We start from the raw sequence: 24,327 nt of genomic DNA, 5'->3' as shown, positions 1-24,327 counted from the left end.
TACCACTTTGGTGTTTTGGGATGCAACAAATGATCATAGGGCTAAATGGTGTTTTTAGTTTAGACATTGTAATTCATTTTTCATATTGATGACCTTGATAAAAAGTCTCCCAAACAAAAGCAACAAGTAGTAACAGAAGAAATGTAAACAGAACCCAAACTGAATGTTCTATTGCTCCTGTTCTTAAATCAATACAATACTTCAAGCACTTGTATAGACATATTCTTGTATTTAAGGGGAAATAAAAGCAAGAGAAACAGAAACCAAAACTTTGAGATAAACCAAGATGCAAAAGTTTATTGAAAATTAAAATCACACATCCATAAAACAACAGCCTCAATAACAAGAAATCATTGTCCTGGTGACAGAGAATGAAGTGCTGGTGATCTGGTATGGGAAGATGGGGGAGAGGCAGGATTTTTTAAGCCTTTACATTATTATTATAAAGTGTTTTTAAAATGGAAAGAAACAGAGATTCTGTAAACTCTTTGGGTTAGAAATAAAAAGGAAAACAAAAGTCATTTATTTTTTCTATCTATAATTTCTAGTCCAGGGGAATTGATATTACCATGTGTCTGCTTAGAAGTCAGTTAATTACAACCTAATTCTCCAGGATAAATGTACTAAACAGTATCATAATCTGGCTGGTTTTATGTGAGGCAAAAGAGATGGCCTAGAGCTCCAATTAAACAAATGAACCATAGATTTGGTGAGAGAACTTTGAACTACTTTTGGGGTCTTTAACAATGGTAAATTAGTATCTAGGGTATTACTAGTGGGTTGGCTTTATCTTTCTATTTACACCACAAAATTAGTTTCCCTGCTTTGGGATCTACACAACAGTTTTGGGCACAGAACTCTAAGGTTTCATATTCAAATAAGACTGCTATATCAGACATTAATATTTGGTAGCAGAGATAGGATTTGACAGCATTAATTAACCTCTACATATATATGAAGAGAGGATTCTAATAATGCAGGTTCTGTAAAAGAAGAAAAGAATGCCCCCCCAATACTAGCTAGTTATAGTAATCACCACTCTGCCCAGCAGTACATTTGACATCTTAGTTTTCACTACTTGCAGTATTACTGCATGACCAGCATCTAAAGAGTCTGACTGATTCTCAGTCAACTACAATTTATAACAATTAATAGACATTAACTTGTTTTTTCTCCTTTTCAAAAAAAGACATCTTAAGTTTGAGACCTGCTCAAAAGCTTCATTATGAGTTTTAGAAATACAATAGAAAGCAACAGAAGAGGAGTCTCATAAACATTGTAATACCCTTTCCCCACCTGATCCCCTCCCTCCCAGGAAACAACAAAAAGCTCACAAACATACACAACAGTGGTTCCTGTCCAACCAATGCTGGATCTAAGGATACAAAATCTGCAGCAAGCATACTTTCTTGTAAAGTTTTGAGTCCCTTCAAAAGATTCTTTCTCACTAGTGGCTGTGTGCCTTTGAGCAGTTGGGTCTCTGAGCCAAAATGTCTTCAAGTTCTATTTATGAGAGCTGGGTATAAACACACACACACACACACACACACACACACACACACACACACACACACACACACACACACATATACACATACACACACACACACACACACACACACATACCACATACACATACACAGAAACATAATGACCTCTCACACTCAAATACAGAAATGGGGTTCTATGGGTACACTGACTGGTTTGGGGGGTTGGAATGTCTAAAGAAGATGTCAGATTGTTTCGGAGTTTCTCTCCGGGGCTCCACAAGCTCATTCCTGAAGCAGGCTGAAAGGAGACTGCAGAGAGGAACCAGAGAAAAGAGAAGATGAAGGCTTAGGGCTCCATATATTCACATCAAATGAATATAGAAACATATTCCTCACACCTTCATGATCATAGTGTAGAGAGAAACAAATGCCCAAGAAACTATTTTCGTTCCTTCCTTTTTATCCTCTTTTATAATAGAAATCTTCTCAAGAACCAGATGAAAAAGAGGTGGGATAAGGCAGTAGTAGTTAACCAGAATCACTGGAGGAAATTGTTTTGTTTTGTTTTAATTTTACTTCTCCTGATCCCTTCTGAGCTCAGGTGATGGCTCAGGTCTATCTATCTATCTATCTATCTATCTATTTATCTATCTATCTATCTATCTATCTATCTATCTATCTATCTATCTATCTATCTATCTATCTATCTATCTATCTGTCTGTCTGTCTGTCTGTCTGTCTGTCTGTCTGTCTGTCTGTCTGTCTGTCTGTCTAAATAAGTTGACTAAGGTGAGTCATTTGGGGATTATGGAGACAAGGTAAGTGGAGATGCCTAGCACAGGGTTTGGCAAAAAGGTTACTAGACTCACTCAATTAAGTGAAAAAAAAAGGAATGCAGAAATAAGAATAAACCTCCATCTTGTGAAAAATGTCATCTGTCCAATTATTATACCTCATTACTCTTTTGTTTAGTCAAAATATGAAGTATGAAGAAATATGATCTTATCAGTATGGGGGCTGAGTCATCATGTATTTGTAAAGAACTATTAATGAACATTTTGTATGTGCCCAGATTGAGGTGGATAAATATCTTAATCCCTGCAGTCACAAACTTGGCCCATAAATGCATATATCAAACTCATAAAAGCAACTTTTGCATAATTAAGAAATCAATTATACCATAACTATGTCAGGAACAAGCCCTGTTATTTGGCTAAAGGTTGTGCAACCCTAAGAACTATTTTGGAACTGTTTCCCAGACTGGCTTTTTGAATTGTGATTTTGTTTATTCCTTTCAAAGGAACAAGGCATGTTTACTTCTTTTGCAATTCAATAAACCAGCAAGAATTTGTAGGTTCTTAACAAAATACTCCAGAATACATATTAGAAGGAAAATACATTATTCCCAACTAAAAAACAAACAAAAAAACTTTCTTAACTTTTTCAGGTACTAATATTGGGGTCTTTTTCTTGTAGCAAGGATTAGCAATATGCACAGATCAAACTAATGCTCTAGCTATGGTCCCAGTATATTGATAGATCACAAGCATTCAAACTTTAAGACCTAGAACCAATATCAGATCAGTGATGAGTTATGCGAATGTAGAGAAATAATTGAATTTGAGTTTGGAGTTTTTCTTTATGCCAATTTAGGGATAATAAATCTCAGTCTTGAAAATGTCATAACAGATATGGGAGATTCAAAAATTACATGGTTTAAGCTATGAAAAAAACATGAATTTTTATGACAACTCTAGGCTGAAATCCAATGAAATTGTCAATGCTTTTATTATTATTATTATCACTACTACTGCTGCTACTATTGTTATTTTTAATCTGCAGAGCTGGCATGTTCAAATATTCTGGAAATGTGGAGAACATCTCCTTCAATTTAGACATAATAGCATTATCAGTTTAGATAGTTTGGATATTTGTGTTTTCTTCTGTGTCCTGTATTAATAATGTTGAAAATACTTCTAGCTTGTTCCTTAGCTACATGAAGCTGAGGAACAAATAACAGCTTTCTTGAAGATAATCATAGCCAAGAGTTATTTTTTTTTCCTTTCTTGTACTGGTCCTGGAGGCTTGAATTCTGGGCCTGGGCACTGTCTGAGAGCTTTTGTACCCAAACACTTGAGCCACAGCTCTAATTAGACTTTATATGATAATTTACTAGAGATGAGTTTCACAGACTTTTCTGCCTGGGCTGGCTTCAAATTGAGATTCTCAGATCTCAGCCTTCTGAATAAGTAGGCTCACAGGTGTGAACCTGTAAAGATACTAAATAATTTTTCTGGTAGGAAGAAAGAAACTGCACTACATCAAAGTGTAACTAAGTCATGTTGTTTGAAAACAGAATGGAAGCCAAGAAGGAGTGTAAGCTACACTAAAAATTTAAAATAAAACATGAAATAGTACAGGTTGAAACATAAAAGTCAAAGACTGCTAAATAGTTACCAACTAACTTCAGTAGAGCTGTATTAAGAACCACTATTCCTTGAAAATAGAAAGATAGGAATTTAGAGTAAAAAATGGGTCTAAAATATCCTCTTATTTGATTCTGGCTTCTACAAACATAGCAGCCTATTTTTTTAGCCAATGTGGGCATGTTAATGAAAATATTATAATGATTTAATTTACAGCAATTCAGCATGAAATTTGTCTTCCATAAAGTCTACGTTCATGAAGGTAATTGTGAAGAAACTTAAAAAGAAAAAGCATGCACAAATGCACAGCAAGCTGAGAAAAATAAAAAAACAACAACATGTTGGGAATCTAACAGAAGTGATTAAACTAGAAATACCTAACTGTTGTCATATAGAAAGTATATTCTTTCTCACCAATTTTCCCTCTACTGTGAAAAACTATACAACTGATTTCTTACCATCCTAGAATTGGTGATATATTTTGGAAGGGCAATCATAAGCTATTAGGTGTTTCCTACGTTGATTTACCCTTTTCCAATCATGACCAAGAAATTCCATTTATATTTTTTCTTTATCTAGTCATTCTTGCTTTTCTGAGAGATCTGCATACATTTTTTTAATTGGGGGAAAAAGCTTAGTTAATGAACAGAACGATGGGGGAACGTATGTAACTGCATGTCAATGTTTGGAGATTCATGTATATATAATATTGCAAAGGTGTAATTAGACTAAATATCTATACTCTGCAATGATTTTTCACTCTGTTAGATTTCCATGCACGAGTTATCACAATTGTGAGATGTAAACACAAAACATGCATAGGATATTTTTAGTCTCTAGAGAACTATGAAGCTTATTCCTCACTATTTATCTCTGCCCATCTATATAAAGGATTGAAAGTATATTCCTAAAAATCTTTTGAGTTTGTATCACAAGCAGAATTTTTAGAATAATTTTCTTCTCTGCTAGAGTAGTTTTTTTAACAAAATATAGATACATGAAAATTCTTTTAGAGCAATGCTAGCCAATTAGACAACAAATACTGGCTAATTTATGAGGACATTAGGCTATGTAGTTCCCTGTATACTCTGTGAACAAGCATGAATAGCATATGCCCAATGAATGATGATTGTTATTTCTCCCAGATTGTACTCTCAGATTCTAGAGTAATTTATATTAGTTATTTTCAATTGTCTTCACTTATACAATACTAAGAATAAATTCTAGAGCATTCTGACAATTCTAAGAGTTATGTGTTTAGAATTGGCTACTAAATTGTAAATTAAGGGAAGGTAAGCATTCCATTTTCCCCAGCTCTCTCAGAAAGTCAATTATTGCAGAAAGTCAAATACTGCAATAGTAAACAAGGGAATTATGTCATCAACTATATTTTGTATCTGGATAAGACTGCCTCAAATCCCTAAGATAGAAAAATTTCTGTTAAAGGCAGTTGTGATTTTTGTTAGCAGCATGTCACTTAAAATCTCACTTCAGGATTTCTCTTCTTTTAATAACTCTCTATCTCAGAATCTACATATTAGCTTCTGAGGGCATGGACCAAACAAAAGCTGTACATTAAGCAAAGAGGGAAGAGCCATTTATTTATCTACAAAGAATGTTGTGTCACTGTGGCATGGCTCAAATCCCATCGATAAATCAACATGGATTTAAATTTTTTTAATTGGGAAGGGCTATTCAAAGGAGAACATTTCATGACATGTGAAAATGATATAATATTCAAGTGTCAGTGTCCATAAATAAAGTCTGATTGTAACAGCCCCTTTCATCATTTTTTACAATGTAATCTACTGTTACTTTTCATTTACACCACATAACTGAGATTATCTGAATGAAAAAGTCTAAAACATTTATTGCCTCTGTTTTACAGAAAAATAGTGTTTACCAACCCCTGTGCTACATAGTCAGACTCTTTACTGCCAACTGGAAAAGATCAGAAACAGAATGACAAAACCAATTCAGCACAATATGCTACTGTGTAATTCTCCTGGAGTCATTTTGGCTGAGTTGAGCTTTTCTACAGTGAACCAAAGTTAATCTGGGAGTGTTGCCTAGTTCCAGGACATGCAATAACTCTCCTCAGGGAAGGCTCTTAGCCGCTTTAGGTCTGTCAGTGCTGCTCCAGGTCTCTGTTGCTTTGATCTTCCTTGTATAATTTTTATAAGAACTAAGTCAATTTTGTACTTGAATATATTAACATACTTTTCCATCGAATACTCCAAAGAATCCATCTGATTGGCTATAGAAATCCTGTCAGCAACTAAGAGTTCTGATTCTCTTCTGCAATACTCTATGTCCTCAAGGACTCACTCAATGAAACGTTTTGATCAGCTTTATGTACAAAACCATTTATCTCTAAATTGCCAAACTTTCATGCTAAAAGCAAATGATGAAATTCCTTCCAGCTTTTAAGGGTCTTAAATGTTCAAATAGCTTAGTCTTTTGAAGAGAGCATGCTTATTACTCATTCCTCTGCTGCTCATGCACAGTACCTTCACAGGTACGTAGAAATGACCCCTGACTATGGCAGACACATCCCAGCCTCCTCAGTCACATTTGTCTTGTGTTAAAATTTTTGAACAAAGATCCATTTCATTACAGTTTCTATAACTACCTCCCAATAATAGCCAATAACAGCAGAACAGAACCTTTATTTATTGTCCATTTGCCTTTCTTTTGCAAAGTATCATCTCTGCTCAGGCAAGATAGTTTGTTACTTCATTTCTTTCTGCTTAAATGTTAAATGCTACCCTACACGGTGGCTCAAATTTGTCATCCCAGCTACTTGGGAGTAAGAGATGAAGAGAATTGCAGATCAAGGCCAGACTAGGTGAAAAGTTAGGGGGAACCTAGATCAACAAATATGCCACACAGGACAGTATGCATTTATAACCACAGATATGCAAATACATAAGTAAGAGGATTGTGGACTCAAGTCAATCCCTATCAAAAACATGAAACACTAACTGAAATAACTTTTAAAAAAATAAAGGACTGGGGTATGGATCAAATGAAAGTGTGTCTGCTTAGCAAGTGCAAGGCCCGAGTTCAAAACTTGGTATTGTCAATCAATAGCTGATTTATTCTATGCTAAATTTTTACAGTAGTCAGCAAAACTTTTAGCACACATACAGCGTCCTAATTAGACTAACAGTGGTGATTCTTAACCACTAAAGGTAAGTATAAACATAGCCCTCATTGGCCAATCTCTCATCCTTTCATAAGAGCTATTCTCTCTTGTTAGTCATAAAACAATTAACATCATCGGAGATCCAAGAGCAAAGGATAAACTCAATATGCAAATGTGTTATATGCATATGTTAATATGGTTGCAAAATCTCTCCAATGTATATAAAAATGTATTGTTCCAAGACAATCCAGAGTTAGGATATTAAGACTTGGCAAGACCATATGACTTTGACCTTCTGCCTTCAGACATGTTCTCAATGACTATTCCATAGGTTGCAGAATACTTTTCAACAAACCAGGCCAGACTGAGCTATATATCAAAGACCTGCTTCAAACATAATATACATACACTAATAACATGAAGAATTCTTTTCAATAAAGCAAGCACGTCCTAGTGCAGTAAAACCTTCTTTCCCCAGTCTATAGTAGTGTCCCAAAAGTAGATTATATACATTCCAGGAGATGTACATGACAGTGTATCCAAATGAGGGAAAGGTTTCTGTTTCTAAATATACACATTATTATTAGAATTGGGTGTTAGTAAATGTTAGTGGGAGTCTTTGAATCCATTTTATAGTACAGGTGAAATTCTATATATATAGAATAGTAAGCAGCACTCCTGCTGAATCTACAGTGAACTACTGTCTAGTAACAGCCACTTCTCCACTGCCCATCAACCACCCTCTTGCTGATACAAATAAGAAATCACCCTGTTCATGCCTTCTGAAATGACACAATGACACTCACTGTTTCTGAAGTAAGTGCTGGTGCTGCTGCTGTTGCTGCTGCCTGTAGGTTTCAATTGTGTGCTGAGGAAGGTACTGCATGAGCTCCAGGGATTCTTTGATCTTCAACAGCATCTCATAAGTCTCACGGCCTCTCACCTAGGCAAGAGAGCAGATGGAAAAACTCAGAACTGGTGAAAGTGAGTCAGTCAGTCAGTCCTCAGCATTCATAAATTCTGCCTTTGTAAACTGGCCTGCTTGCACACACGTATTTGTGAGATGAAGATCAACATTCCTGACACTTCCGCAGTCATTTAACAGATGTGAACCACAATGAACAGTTGAGTCACCTAAGCATGTTCTCAGTTCAGGGTGAGGGGAGAGGTGTTCTGCTTTCTTGTTTCAACACTTAGCTGTGAATAAGTGTAGTTTTCACAGTCTTCTAGTACCACATTGTTGAGAGATTTTTGTTGTTTAAAATAGATCCCAAATATAATGCTCAAGTACCCATTCATGTCCCTATGGCCATGCTGTGCCTTATGAAAAAAACTTTTATTAGCTCATCTTCATCTAAGAGTTGTTGGCTGTAACTTCGGTGTTAAATGAATCAACAGGAGATACTGTAGGTGTCTTATTAAAGACACATAGGTTACAGAGTGATACAGTGATTGGTGGGAGAAATATGGGAATGGGAGACTCACAGGAACCTAATCCTATGTTTGTCCCAGGAGCAATGACTCATTCGTTATGCAACTGTGTAAGACATAACTACAAGGAAAAAGGACCATCAAGTGTAACTATTTCTGAAAAGACAAAAGTTTTCAGTATGAAAATAAAAGTCTTCAAACATGCTTGATTTTAAAGACAGTCTCCTGGAAGCTTTCAAAAGGAAAGATAAGGGCCAGGCTTGAATCGGGGCAAGCAGTATTCAGGAAATTAGGTAGGCCCTGGGAGGGAGTACACATTTCAATTCTGGACTCCAGACACCTTTACCGGCCTTACTCAGTCCCTGCCCTAAGCACAAGAGACAAAAATTGCCAGAAACAACAACAAAAAAATGTTGACTTACTTTTTCTTGTGCTAGGTGAACAAGCCTTAGAAAGGAATGTTACTCCACTCATCCCAGATCTGGACTTCCTTCTCTGAGATCTTTTGGTTTCTAACATTATTCCTTCTGGTGTGAGTGCTTTGTTCTAGTAAGGCATTGATTTCATGATATTATAAGGCTCTGTGTCCTTAGCCAAAAGCAAACAAGTTTTTTGACGGTAAGAATTGGGTCCCCCTGTCGCTAATTTGTATGAGTCCAGGATCTCTGTGACTCAACAAGCACATACTAAAAACTTACAGGTTCCCACCTCACCTTTCCCTTTGTTGGCCTAAGTTTTCACTAATCTTTTTTTTTAATTTTGCATTTATTTATTTATTGTGAAAATACTGTACAGAGGGGTTACAATTACATGGGCAACATAGTGAGTACATTTCTTATCAAGCATTGTAGCCTCCTCCTTTGTTTCCCCTTCTCATCCAGTTTTCACTAATCTTAATATGTAATTCATTACAAGTAATTCCTTCATCAGCACTGAAATCTGGCTAAAATTTCACATATATCTCATCCCATTTTATCATTCAACAACATATGCAAGTCTTTCAGAGAATGAGGATATCAGAATAATGTTTTACTTAGAGGTCACAAGTCAGTTTCTCACATGTGCCCTGAAAAATAAGAAACTGAGAAATGAGCTGACTGGATGTCTGACTGACAGGTAGACAGGCAACCTATTTCCCTAAAGGCCAGGGTCCAAGGAAGGAGAGGAGGGGGCGTGGCACACCCAACACTGTTGAGTTGCTTTAGGTCCAGTCCACATAGAGAGGTAGCCCAGTCATTTTCCCTAGGCCTGCCTTCCAGTGTCTCCATTCAGTTTAGATGGCATTAGGGCTAAAATGGTCACCCAAATTTTGCCACTCTCAATGGCAAAGTCCACAGGAAATAAGGATTCAATAAACTGCAACCATAATCTATTAATAATGTCCTTATTAGTGAGCCAGAGAGGCAATAACTGTCATTGTAGGTATAAGTGATATCCTTACATAGTAAGGCTTACATTATATTCCTCTCACTATTCACATATGAATGATGATTCTGCCTTGTTTAGCCTAAAAGAAAACAAAATTCCCAACTCACAGAAATGATTTATGACTAAGGTGGCTGAAGTGTTCTTTACCTGGGGTTGATGATTATGCAGCACTGTCTACTTGTATCAAGTTATAATACTATACCCCCATAATGAAATATCCCAGTAGAAATAGACAAGTACAAATAGAAAGCATAGAACTCTCTAAAATTGGTAAGTTATTTGTAAACAATTTGTGACAAACTTAGGGTGGTCATGATATGTAGGATAATCTCATTATTCATAAATAAATGAGCAAATTAATTTTAAATATGTGTGTAAAAATGTTCTACTAGCAGGGCTAGTCTTGACTGGGTACAAAAGTGAGTAGAAGAGCTAAAACTAGCTGTGGATAAAAGAATAACTGCATGATTCTTTTTTTAAGGAAAAAAGTTGCCTTCTCTATACTTAATTTTACCGTTCCTTTCCATCATCATAGATGGAATGTATATTTCTCTGTCTTTATATTTTGAAATCTTAAATCCCAATCAACAGGGTGATATTCAGAAACAGGACTTTTTGCAGGTTGTATAGTTCATGAAAGAGGATCCTTCTAGAATAGGATTTACATCTTTCAGAAAGAAATGCTAGAAAACACTTCTGCTTTCAATCCCTAACATTTAGATACAAGGCAAAGACAGTCATGTACCTCTGAAAGTGGGCCCTCACCAGAACTGAACAGGTGGCACTTTGACCTGGGACTTACATTCTACAGGACAGTGAGACATAAATTGCTTCTGGTTCTCAGATATCTCATATAGTTCCTTTGTTGTTACAGCTTTAACTGAGTTCAATAGTTTCTTTCCTATTGCTTTAGATAATTGCATGAGTCCTCATAGGGAAAGCTCATTCATAGGAGGTTAAGTGAAGCAATGATGAACGTACAAAGGATACTCACTGGTAAGTACAGAAGCTCATCATCTGGGGATCTTCGTTTCTTGATAGATGTCATCTGGATGCCATGTGTGTTCTGACGAAAAGCTAATAGAGAAAATTAATTCAACTTTCACTCTGGGAATGTGTCTGAAGCAAGAGTACATATTACACAAATTGGGTTATTAAACATTAATATTTAATAACATATTCAAAACAGACTCAGCAGCAGCAAGGCTTGTGAGATACAGAATTCTAGTCCCAAGCATCCATGTAATTGGTGATAACTGCTTTTTCACTAAATGTAATGTAAGCATTATAGGAAAGGTTGGAAGCAATAAGTAAAAGAAGAAAATTTAGGGTTCTGAGAAATGTCCTTTTGTTTTGGTAATGCTGCAGGAAAGCTTGTGTCTTGCTTGTGTCTCTGAAGAACTTTTAAGAAAAGGAAGAAAACGCAGTTGTGGATTATAGGTTACATGCCTATAATCTCAGCTATTTATTTGGGAGGTAGAAATAGGAGGATTGCAGTTCAGGCCAGCCTGGGCAAGGTTTAGCAAAACTATTATTCCAATGCCGCTTCCCACCTCTGGTAGTGAAGGCTGGCTCTTTTGCATTTGAGCCATGCCTCTAGTATTGCAATTTTTGTTTAATTGGAGACACAGTCTTGAGGACTTTTCTGCCAAGACTGGCTTCAAACTATAATCCTCCAGGTCTCAGTCATCTGAGTATCTACATATCTAGGATTGCAGTGATCAGCACCTAACTGTAACACTCTGTCTTTTAAACAAGCTGAGTTCACATCTACAATTCCACTGTTCACATCTACAATTCCACTTATTTGGGAAACAGAGGTAGGAGCAATATGGTCTGAGGCTAGCTTGGACCAAAGTGCTAGACTTTATTTGAAAAAAAAAAATCCAACTAAAATGAAAAGGTTTGGGGTATGGCTCCAATGGTAGAATGCAAATGGTAGCTTTGAATTTTTTATTTTATTTTCTAGATCATTCCTCTCTTATGGAGGAAAGTGTATGCTATAGAGACTGGGTTGGTAATAGTAAAAATAAAAGGCAGGAAGAGGTTCCTCAAATTCCATTTTTTCCTAAATTAGAAATCACACCCATTCAGGATCCACGGTACAATGACGACCCTGCTACAAAAATTGAGCCAATGATGCTCATGCTACTGGTGTAGAACTCATGTTCTGAGTAGCCTCGCATTAAAAAAAATCCTAAGCAATGCCTATTGGCTTTGTAAAGCTGGGGTCACACCTGGAATCCGCCACAGTGCCTCCTTTAATGCTTACCATTCAACCTAGTCAGCTACTAGTCAACCTGCTAAGCGCAGCATTCTCCTCCTGGAGCCAGTGGTATCTCCTATTTAGTTTCTGTAGCCCTGGCTCTCTGGAGAAGACTCACCCCCGCCCTATTTGGTCACTACATCTACTTACGGCGCTTCGTACCATCACCGTTCTTTGTACTGTCCGAAACTTGCTGCTTGCGGATGCTGTCTTCATCTGCCTTCCTGTCTCTTCCTGGACAAGCGCAGATCCGAGCCTCAAAGCAACGGCGGCCCAGGACTTGTCCACTAAGGAATGAGAGAATCGGGGAAAGAAAAGATTAAAATCACAGGATTTTTGAAGGCCCTTCAGAGTTTTCCCACTTTTATTGTTGCTGCTGTAGGCCATTACCAACACCCTTTCAGCATGGCTGCCCTGAGTAAGGACCTCCAAAACCTGGCAGCACACAAAAGCACTTCTCTGCCACAAGCAATATTGGTATAACATTCCATTTGTTCTGCAAAGAATCTCCAAGCCATTAGCTGAGCAGCTGTATTTAGCTACATATTTTGAAGGAAACTTGAGTTAAGCCAGGGGATGTCTCCAATAAAATCCCCTTAGGCAGCCCAGACTCACTCAAAGAAACTGCTAAATGCCTTGGGGCCACATGAAAACAAACACTGTCTGATCAGAAACAATTCCAGTCAAATGTCAAGAATTCAGGTATGAAGAGACTTTTACACCTTTCCAGGTTTTCTTGCTTGCTTTTTTTTTTCTTTGTCTACTTTTTACCCACCCTTTTCTGTCTCCACTTCTTAGATCTTTTATGTAAGTGTTTACAGCAAGGATTTAAAGCACAAAGAACAGAATTAAGGGCAGTTTTCTCTTGTGCCATGCAAAGTTAGAGATAAGGATAGGAGAGACACAATTCTTGTGCCCTGTGTTTGTGATTATTGACAGTGAGCTCTCCACAGAACACTTACTCTCTGGTTTCCAGAGTAACGATGATTAAAATTGGACGACGGTTCATTCCTCCGACACAACTGCTGTTGCACATGAAATTATACAGGACAGTGGTAAATTCCGTGCCAACCTGAGTACAGAAGAGAACACTGTGTTAGTGATGGTTTGAGTTGAGGTTCGGCCCTCTTAGTTCTTCCCTCTCTTGAGAGACCTCCACTTCTAATGGGATGTTTTCATGCTAGGAAGACACACTCTGAAATCCCACTGTGGATCCCTTTGCCTTGACTTCTGGAAAACTTGAGATAGGCTTAACCAGAGTTTTAATCTTTGACCCTGTGCTTTTGTAGGCTGAACTACATCATCCAGTTCAAATAAACTCTACCTCCTTGCTCAAGAGCACTGAAAATGGAGAGCTAAACAAAGTTTCTAAAAATAGCAACATCACCTCAAGGATAGTGGATATTTTCCCTATGTAGATAAAACAGGATATTGATTTGAATATACGCTTCCACAAATAAAAGCCTGGGACTAAAAAGTCCTTAGAATTAAAGCATCTGATGTGGTTATTTATGGGTAAATCAACAGAAGCCCAGTGAGGAAAAGTCACATGTTAAAGATCCACACAGCTACCCAAAACCTGGGTCTTACTACTACTGTGTAAATGCCACCTCACTACTTGGCTTTCCATAGCAGATGTACACATTTGCCATGTTGTTTGGTGAAACTTGAGCTCAGAGATGTCTGGTAAACTCTCCCATTTACAGACCAGTCCATCACCCATTCAACTGTTAGCTGGATTAAGTATGCTGTGTATAAATCTTATTTCCAGAGTTATGAGGACAAAGAGTTATATTACCAATTAATTCACTATACATACACATTTAGATGATTTTAAGAGGAGGCATGTGAAAAGCTGTTTACAACTCATATATTTAATGACAAGGACTAACCCAGTGATAAACACTGGGGATATCCCAGTCACCAAAATGAATCCTATCTCAAGCCTACCAATCAGTTATTCTGTATCTCTTATTTTTACTTATTTATTGATTTTACCTGAGGTGGCTCATAAGGTACCAGTACACTCTGCCTTCCTGTGATAGGGTCTTCTACATATTGGGCGTGGCTGTTCCCTTCTACTCGGATCAAATGACTAGGAGGAGCCATCTGTCCTGCAGAGCAGAAAGAGAAAAAATAGTTCATTTATTTATTTACTCTCAAGATAAAACCAAATGAAGCTCCATGGACAGAGTATACGGTGGACAAGGAAATAGTCCACATAAAGGAGTAAAGATGCATCTTTGAAAAAAGGAACAGATCTCATACAGGATACAGGAAGAGAACAGAACCTCATTAGTAATAACTAATGCAATGCAAAACTTTATTGAAGACAGTAGTCCTAATCTATGCTTTGGAGTGTAAGATTAACCATTTAAATTTTTATAGAACTCATGATCACACCTCTGACTTCATCACGGGAACACATTCTGCAAACTTCCCTGGAAAATCGAAGGAGTTAGCAAGTTAATTTAAAAAATATCAATTCAAGAAGCAATGCTACCCTCAAATTTAGCAAAATACTAAATAAGCAGCAGAAGAGTATAAAATCAGGACTTTCACCTTAATTATTCTTTTCTCCTTTTCCATCTTTAGATATTTCTTTGGGGGGGGGTGTTGGGGAGGTAGAGGAGAGATCATAGGGCTTGAACTCTGGGCCTGGGCACTGTCCCTCAGCTCTTCAGCTCAAGGCTAGCACTCTACCACTTTGAGCCACAGCACCACTTCTGCTTTTCTGGTGGTTAATTGGAGATAAGAGTCTCAGGGACTTTCCTGCTGGGGCTGGCTTTGAGCCACAATCCTCAGATCTCAGTCTCCTGAGTAACTAGGATTACTCTTGTGAGCCAACAGCGCCCAGCACTCCATCTTTAGATATAAAGGTATCAATAATTTCTGGTTAACTATGCTAAAAGAGTTCCAGGTAGGGGACAAGAAAATGGGAAGCATCATCTATTTTTATAAAAACCAAATAACTATTATGTAATATATATGAGAAAACATTTAAAAATGAAGCATAAACTGAGGTAAATGGCTAATGATGCCTATCTACATGGAATATTCTTTTAAACATTTTTAAAAATTGTTAAGTGGTTGTACAAACGGTTCAAATTTCATAAGTCAGGTTATGACTTTATGGTAAATTTTTAAGTAAAAAGCAGGTCACTAGGGTACAGACAATGCATACATGTAGACAGGAACTAGAAATCAGTGAAAAACCTTCTTGTGCTAAGGAGAATTGGGGCTTTATTTCTTTCTTGTAAATATCTGTTCACTTTTTTTTTCTTTTCTTTCTTTTTTTTTTTTTTTTTGTGGGTCTGGGCCTGGGCACTGTCCTTCAGCTCTTCAGCTCAAGGTGAGCACTCTACCACTTGAGCCACAGTGCCACTTCTGTCTTTTTTCTTTTTGCTTATGTGGTACTGAGGAATTGAACCCGGGGCCTCATGCATTCAAGGCAAGTGCTCTACCACTGAGCCACCTTCCCAGCCCATATCTGTTCACTTTTGTCATTAATTGTCTCTATAATCTATTACATGCTCTATATTTATACACACTACCTATCTAGCAATATTTGCATTTATAATTTTCTAGGAAGTACTCATAGATAAATCATCATTCAGTGATGATTCTTCATGCTTTCTCCTGTCTAACTTTCTGGTACTTTCTATTCTGTACCTTTCATGAAACTATAATTTGATATCTAATAGCACTCTTGCAAATAGTAACCTGTTTTGCAAAGTTATTGGGGCTGAGGCTTAGAGGACTGGACATAGCTCAAACACAAGATCTGAGATTAAAAGCAACTCTCCAGACATCTCTCTAAATCTTAGCTCTTCATTGGACTGTCTAGGTTCTAGGTCTTTTATATACTCTTATTTGTATTTTTCATTTCTTTTTTTCTTCCCACTTCCTTCTTTCATTTTTTTCTATTATTTCTTTCTATTTATATCCCTTCCCCTTTTCCTTTAGCTGTAAACACACTTGCAAAATTACTCCAGGTAAAGTAATCAAACTAAAGATTTCATATTCTTGGCTGGACAGAATAGTTCCCATATTATTATGCTTATGCCTTCTCAACTTAAAACATGAATTAAATACTTGAACCACTGTGAGAGCCACATATGAATGTAACATTATTTTTGGATACCCTATCAGCTAAACTGGCAGACTGAACTGATAACGAGTAGGCAGAAAATCAGAGAATAATGCTCACAGGATCCTGACCTTCAAGGAGCTCAATTGACCAGTTAAACACTCCAGTGTCCTTACCCTCATTGAATTCTCGGCTCAGCTCATGGTTGGGGCACCGCTTCACCACCTCAGTGACATGCTCAGCTTTCTTGTAGACAGGCATGGCACGGATAACAGCACCCTGGGGTGGAGGGGTCATCACCTTGATCTGGATGGGGCATGTCTTTGCGATTTGGCAGTATAGCTTCTTCAGCTCCGTGGAATACTGCTTACAGAAAGGCCCAGGCAAATGGGAAAGAAGGAGAGAGCCAAGGGGAGATATTGTTACAAGACAATGAAAATACCTCTAATTTTTACAATGTTTATAAACACTTGTTAATCATAGGTGAGTAAACATATGAAATCCAGTACTTGTATGAATCAAATTGATACCATAAAATTTTACTTTTCTACAAGATAGTACAATTATGTCACTATTTGTTGTTATATTGGAAAGCTTGAATTCAGGGCTTTTTTCCTCAAGGTTGGTGCTCTACCACTTGAGTCACATCTGTACTTCCAGCTTTTTTTTTTATTGCTTAGACATCAAAGTCTCAAGGACTTTAATACTCAGATATCAGCCTCCTGAGTAATTAGATTATAGGTGTAGGCCACCAGTGCTCAGTTTACCTTTTATTTAGGATAATAAAACAGGTCTGAAAGATTTTTTTTTAAAAAATAGCACCACAAGCGACTTTATTGATTACCAGAACTAAATGCAAAACTTCTTTCATACTTTGAGTGATGCTAAACAAACCAGGAGGACCATTTTATGCTTAGAGGATTATAATAAACCTTGTCTTTGTAATACTCCAAAGACATAGAGTTCTCAGGTGCTTTTATCAGATGGAGTACACGGAGGAGTGAGGGTCCACAAGACAGACTCTCCTGGCCCATCTAGTGCATTTCTATCCTGAGATCATAATGACAGAGATGCAAGATCTGAAAGGGGTAACTTGATTCAATATTCCTTTGCCTAAATGGCAAGCACAGCTAGTCATAGCACTAAAGGAGCCACGTGCAGATCTCTTAAACATTCACAGGTGAATGAAGCTTTTTCTCTCCATCCACCCTTCCTTCAGAAAGATGTTGGCTATGGTTGTTTGTTTACAGAAGTGGCAAAATGGGATACACAAGGCATGTGACCTTGAACCAAAACCAAACATCACACACACACACACACACACACACACACACACACACACACACACACACACACACACACACACACACACACACACACACACACACACACACACACACACACACACACACACACACACACACACACACACACACACACACACACACTCCCCTCCTATGCTGCTTTCCTGCATCACTTCTCTACATTCTAATTGTAATTTATATTAAACTTTATCATCTGTGCTCTCTCGGTCAATGCCTCTTTTGCTGCATCTCTACTCAGATACTGATATGAAACCACTGGGGCATTGTAGATTCTGGCCAAGAGTGGAGCACCTAGTAACCCAAACAAAGGGTAAACACACTGCAATTTCAGAGCCATCCTGTCAGGGAAAGACCCAGAGGGCTGGAGTCAGAGGAACAAATTCCGACACAAGACAAACATCCTACAATATATACAAAAAAAGACCACATTGTTTAAAATAACTGCTTTATCTCTTACTTTTGAAATATGATATTTAAGAAAATTATTTATTTTCTTCCCAAGTTTTTCAGTGTAGGAAATTTTCAGTTAAAACTTTCCTACTTCAGGAAGAACATTGCAAAATCAGTCCTGCCTGCCCACAGGCCAAGGATTAAATAAAGTAAAAAGGGGTTTACGTAGCTTGAAGTAAAGGAATCCTGCCAACAAATCACCACAGAAATAAAATTTGGAAAACACTGAATGAAATGTAGACAAATAGTTTTACTCTTCTGCTTTTAAATCATGACTTCACTAACAAAAACATTGTTTTAGGGAATATTAAGAACTCACTTTAAGGAGAACTCCCAAGAAATGGGCATATGCATTTGTGTTTTACTCAGAAAGAGCATAATATGTGTTTTAATCCTGAACTTCATAAAATGAACCTCAGGAAAAGTAGCTAAAAATCATAAGTCAGTCAGCAAAAATCCAAAGGCAATTAAGGCATTCTTCCAAGTACATAAAGATGGCTAGGAAGAGAATAAATGTCCTTAGTAGTTTAGTTTCTTACAAGAAGCATTATTTTACAATAATTAATATATTACAAGTCAAATTTCACAGACTAAAGAACGAAAGTCTAACAATAATTTTTGATATTGTCAAGGAACTAATCCTTGTGAAAGCTCAGTGATACAGATGAGAAATCAAGTTTCTAAGCTTAAATAATGACCAGTAATAATAGTTTTGTCATTCACTTAGTTCTATTATTAGAAAGTCATTTTTCACATTACACTGTAAGGAAAGTATTATAGGTCCTCAACATCTTATCTGAAACTCCCGAGGCCAGAAGTTTCAGAATCCAGAATGGTTTAGATTTGAGAAACCGGGGAAAGTTCATATAACACAGATCACAAACACATCTAGTAAACTAGGGTAACACTTCATACTCAAACATTAACACTTCTGTAAAATTCATAAATATACTCAATGGGAAAATCAACTGCATAGCCTCATAGTTTGCAGTTGCAATTCACCAACAAGTGAGTGCATCTACTAACTTCAAAAATCAACACCAAATTTTTGGCTTTCAGCTTCTAGAACTTCAGAATTGCAGATGGTAGATAATGGGCCTGTATTATTATCCCCATTTTATAGATAAGAAAGTTAAAGGACAGGGAAGACTTTCCTGAGGTCAAACCATTCCTCACCTCTCCGTTCTCTTGCAAAAGTGGACTCTTGCATTTTTACAGTTTTCGTATATACAACATTATGGCTCCTTTTAATTTTTTTCAAGGTGAAGGAAACATGTAGACTGTCTGCTCTAGCCCTGTAATGCAGCTCAAAAGTGTTCTATGTCCACAATTTCTTAGTTTAATAATTGTTCATTTAATGATGAGGAGACTAAGCTAGTGATAGAACTGAAAACATCTTGGGGTAGGTGGAAAGTCTGCCCGAGCTGTACTGGCACTGCCTGTTGTACTTCTGATATGGCTCTGGGATGTACTTATGGATGGCTTTTTAATGTGGATTGTTAAGAACTTGTTCTGACCCTTTGTAGCTCTCTCTCCCTTTCAGCACCCACGCCTTTCCTCACTACTCCAATTTACCCTCCATGTTATACCCATACAACCTTCTTAAATACAATGGCACATTTATCCCACATGATTTAAGTGTACTATTCTATTTGGGAATAGTCCCATTTTTCCTTTCTTCTGTCCCTTGTATCAGGACAATTGAGATATTCTTTCTAGCTAGAATGCATGTGATACTGTACTTTTCAAATTCTTCAATATTAATGATGAGTGTTTCATATTTGACTAAATCAAAATACCTGACCAGAGCCAGGATGTATTACATGTATTGCTTCTGATTCAACTACCAGGCCTTCTGTTCATTAACTAGAGGGGATGGAGTTGACCAACAGGCCCCATTCCTTACAAAATCAATTCTTTGCTCCTTTATTTGCCTCACAGGTGGCAAATCAGTTCTGTGATGACACTTAATATTTTTTCCAGTACTAAATTCTGGCTCCCTGACCTATATAGTGTATTAATAATTCCTTAGGCTTTGCTACATCCTCTTCAATAACATCATCATCATTTCCAATTTTCCAGGTCCCTGCAAGATGGCCAAAATGGGAAGCTGACTTGCACCATGATTTTTAAATATACTGATGATTCATGTCAGCAAAGATTGCAAGTTTGCACACCTACAGACTCTCTTTTTCTCTCTGATTTCTAAAGTTTACTTCTAATCTGCTCCCTATCACTGACTTGAGATTTTTCTAAAATCCTCATTTATGCTTTTTATTATATGGGTCTTCAGTTTGCAGCCTTCAGAGTAGCTAGGATCACAGGTGAGCCACGGTTCTTTTTGTTTGTTTTGTCCTTTTGCCTTTTAACAGATACCCAATTGTTTGCATTCTATTTTATTGGCAACCATTCTCTGGTTGTTTTTGAAAATCATTGGGACAATTTGTTCAGGTCTATGTCTGGATATTTTCTTCTGTTGAGTTATATTTATCTCTATATGTTATCTATGTTTATATATGATATCTCTAAAGTGATGTCATATCACTTTAATTTTATACTTTAAATCAGACTGAGTTCTTCTATTTTGTTCTATTTCAAAATACAATTTTTATAGTATACAATTTTTTCTAGTATATAAAAATGGATTTTTATAATTTAATCACATAGCCTATGAATTTGGTAATTTTACCTATTATTTCTAGTAGGTTTGTTGTTGTTGTTGTTGTTGTTTGGTAGGTGCTTTAGTATCTTCTACCTAGAAGGGTAAGTATACCCATCATGGCTACCAGGAATCTAGAGAACAATAAACAAAGGCTACAGAGGTCAGAGAATATCTGTCTTCATCATCTTAGGTCTTATAGTCCAGAATAAAGACCTGGGCTTTTCTAGATGTGAGATCAAAGTCATCAGAGAAGTCTGAGCAAGTGGAGGGCGTTATCTAGTTTTTTTCTTTTCATTTCTACTTAAACTTATTTTATACTTATTTTATTACTTATATTTATTTATATTTATTTTATTATTTTTGTTTTTATTTCCAATTTAAGAAAATGATTTTTTAACTAATGTAAAGAAAAAATCCACTGAGAATTTTTCTTTTAATGGGATCACTCTAATTATCACTTGAAGGATAGACTTCACTGATCAGAGTTGGAAACAGGAACATTCAATCATAAAGCTACTGCAGCAATCCATATTAAAACAAAAAACAAACGAGAGAGGGTCTTGAGCCAAAAATGGGAGTAGTGAAAAGCAATTCATTTTCCAAATAAATGTTAGCCAGATTTGCTGATGGATTGGCTGTGGACAAGAGGGAAAGAGAAAAACAAACATATTCACCTAAAGTGGAGAAGAAAAACTGTCATAGTGGTACTGAATTTCCCAGTGTAATGGCATTTAAACTAGGTCTTCCAGGACAAGTGAGCATTCATCAGCTGGATAATGTATCCAACCAAAGATGAAGAGAAGCCAGAGGTTGGCATAGGCTTTCCATGAGGAGAAAACATCATGAGTGAAACTACAGTTATGCTATCCATGGGAAATACCCTTGTGCTAGGGAATGTGGAGAAGCAGAGCAGACAGCCATGAGGCTAACCTAGGAAAGAAGATTCTCAGGAGACTCAGGTTTCAGAAAATTAAACCATAACATAACACACTACCAACTGAGAAGTTCCACACAAAGCTAGAGGAAAGTGGGAAGCAGAAGGAACCCAAGGAGCTATTCAGGCACAAAGGAAAGAGAAGCTAAACTAAGAAAGTAGAAAGGAATGGAAAGATGGAAGAGACACATGGGCTTGGTAAAATATAGTATTCTTGTTTTTGTTATAAAAGCCCTGCATTGAAGCACAAAAACAGTCCAGGAAATATTATTATTTAGAACAAAGAATGCTTATAGAAACAGTCCCAGTTAGTTTCATATATCTTCTATAACCAAGGCAGAATGAATCAGCTAGTTTTCAAGTAGAGATTTTGCTATTATCTGGCAACTAAAACAAGTTGTAGTCAATGAAGTCATGAACAGATAGAGAAAAAAAAAAGTAGTTTTAATTCTAGACAAAATAAATAGGGTAACACTGGGACCAATAGGCCAATTTTGTGTGAAAGACAAAAAGAAAGAGTTCCCAAAGCCAGAAAAAAATTCTTGTCCAAACCCAACAATTGTAGGCAACCATTACTGGATTAGGAATCAAAACATCAGATTTAAGTGCTGCCTTTTAAATTTATACCCTGTCTTTTCCTATAGCCACTTCACCATTCATTAATATAAAAACAGAAAAAAGTGTAACATTATTATCAATGTGAAAATCCTTAGTCAATGGCAAAAACTGACATAAAAACTGCATATTAAGAATATTTCTGAAGCCTCATATTTCTAAGATTCTTCACATAGTGTTTAATGTAGCATAACTAATTTGGTGTGTACTGTGAAACATTATTTCAATTCTCAATTATTTGCCAAATAATAAGTCTGTTGAAGCTTTATGAGTAACCATTTATAATGAATCCTATACAGCTGATTTATCTGCTAATAATCAGTAAGTTCTAAATGACGTAAAAAATTGATTCACTTGTTTACAGAATTTGGTTTGTCCACCTCCATACATTTGAAATATACATCCCTACATTCATTGAAGTTACAATTTTGTAACTTCAAAACTTGCCTACATTATATTGTCCAATATTTATCCTCAGCAATTTACTATTTTCAATTCAAATACTTACCTATTTGACCATATTCTTGCACACAGATGTATTTCTTTCATTTTAATAGTTAGAAAAGAGGGGCATAAGATAAGATGGTAGGGCAACTTTAAGTTTTATCTCTAGTATTTTATTTATTAAAAATATGTGAGACAGTATGGAGAAATATTAATGTTCTGAAAGGTACTCAGATGTTCTTAAGTTTTTGAGAGTGTTTTTTAAGTGTGTGTGTGTGTGTGTGTGTGTGTGTGTGTGTGTGTGTGTGTGTGTGTGTGTGTGTGTGTGTGTGTGTGTGTGTGTGTGTGTGTGTGTGTGTGTGTGTGTGTGTGTGTGTGTGTGTGTGTGTGTGTGTGTGTGTGTGTGTGTGTGTGTGTGTGTGTGTGTGTGTGTTGCCAGGAATTGAATTCAGAGCCTTTGTATGCTAAACTTCTGCTTTACTTTTAAAGGTACCTGCCCAGCCTTCTTATTTAACACCCTAAGAAACACTTAACAATGATATTTTCATCTAAAATCACCTTGTAATAACATGAATCAATAATAGAATCAACCTAGCAAAGATGATTAAGTTTAATTTTTTTTAATTTTTGATGAATAAATTTGGCAGAAACAGCTCCCACCTCTCAAAGTGTGACGGATCTATGATTTCAGAAGACAGGGAACATTGAATATGTTTGAACTTAGGTGGAATGTAGAAAATGTTTTGTGTATTCCTTTTTCTCTAATTGTCACATGTAGAACTGAGATGTAGAGATGAAATTTGTTCATCAACAAATATTTACAGAGCCTGTGCTTCATCTCTGGCTTTGTATGGGTACAAGGGAGCCAGGAACACTGTTTGCTCTAAAGAAATGGGTCTAAAGGAAACTCTTGACACTCAATAAGTGACTTCTAGAATTACAATGTGGCTTCTGAAGAAAAAAAGAGAAAGTTAAAAAAAAGGCAAAAGAAAAATTGAGGGCTTACTTAGTTTGGAAGACATCTCTGAAAAACGTGATTTCTAAAAACATGATTTCTAAACATGAAATGGAGGCAATTTAGCGGCACATCTAAATCTAGGCAACAAGAGCCTGAATTCAGACACACACACTTCTGTGAAGGTAATGTTTTCATTACATGTCATAGTTTCATCACGGTTTCTATAGAAAACAACTTGACATTTTTAAAGCAAGGGTTTGCGTCTACATTTCTATAATCGAATCACCCTATTTTAAGGCATTTTTAGGCTTAAGATAACGTTGCTAAGATTATCCTAGAATGTTAAATCAGAAGGCTTCAAGCTTCGAGATCATTTGATTCAAAGTACTTCAGACACAGATGAGAAACCAAAGCCCCAGAAAGGAGACAAGACTTTCTCATGAACACTCAATAACTAGAATCATCTTGACATGTAGCTCAATGTTGATCACTATGTATCACATGGCTTTAACACTTACAGCAAGGTGCTAAGAAAGCACATTTAAATTAATGAATGTCTGAAGATGAAAGTGATTGGCTTCTCCAAAGGAATCATGGATATGAACAAGAACTCAGGAGGAATTTCAGGCCTTGCACAAGATCCTCCTTGGATCTTGAGTT

General features: G+C 36.6%; 1 protein-coding gene across 8 annotated transcripts in view; it reads right to left on the bottom strand.

Moving 5' to 3' along the window:
* Positions 1 to 24,327, bottom strand: part of Tp63 (tumor protein p63) — a 211,289-nt gene that overhangs the window by 16,547 nt on the left and 170,415 nt on the right. For 4 of the 8 annotated variants that reach the window (XM_070029816.1, XM_070029821.1, XM_070029819.1 and 1 more), the window contains 6 exons: positions 16,456 to 16,642; positions 14,188 to 14,303; positions 13,152 to 13,261; positions 12,340 to 12,476; positions 10,918 to 11,000; positions 7,871 to 8,007 (listed from right to left, as the gene is read on the bottom strand). In XM_070029816.1, the coding sequence (XP_069885917.1) occupies positions 7,871 to 8,007; positions 10,918 to 11,000; positions 12,340 to 12,476; positions 13,152 to 13,261; positions 14,188 to 14,303; positions 16,456 to 16,642 (770 nt within the window). Of the gene's footprint in view, positions 1 to 1,592; positions 1,800 to 7,870; positions 8,008 to 10,917; positions 11,001 to 12,339; positions 12,477 to 13,151; positions 13,262 to 14,187; positions 14,304 to 16,455; positions 16,643 to 24,327 lie in introns of those variants that run through there. The other 4 variants (XM_070029817.1, XM_070029820.1, XM_070029823.1 and 1 more) reach the window with 3 other exon arrangements.

This window comes from Dipodomys merriami, unplaced genomic scaffold (genome assembly GCF_024711535.1).
Source record: "Dipodomys merriami isolate MVZ:Mamm:240054 unplaced genomic scaffold, mDipMer1.0.p SCAF_2, whole genome shotgun sequence".
Lineage (NCBI taxonomy): Eukaryota > Metazoa > Chordata > Mammalia > Rodentia > Heteromyidae > Dipodomys > Dipodomys merriami.
Note: the sequence above shows the minus strand (reverse complement) of the source record. Positions and strands in the feature narration are given on the sequence as shown.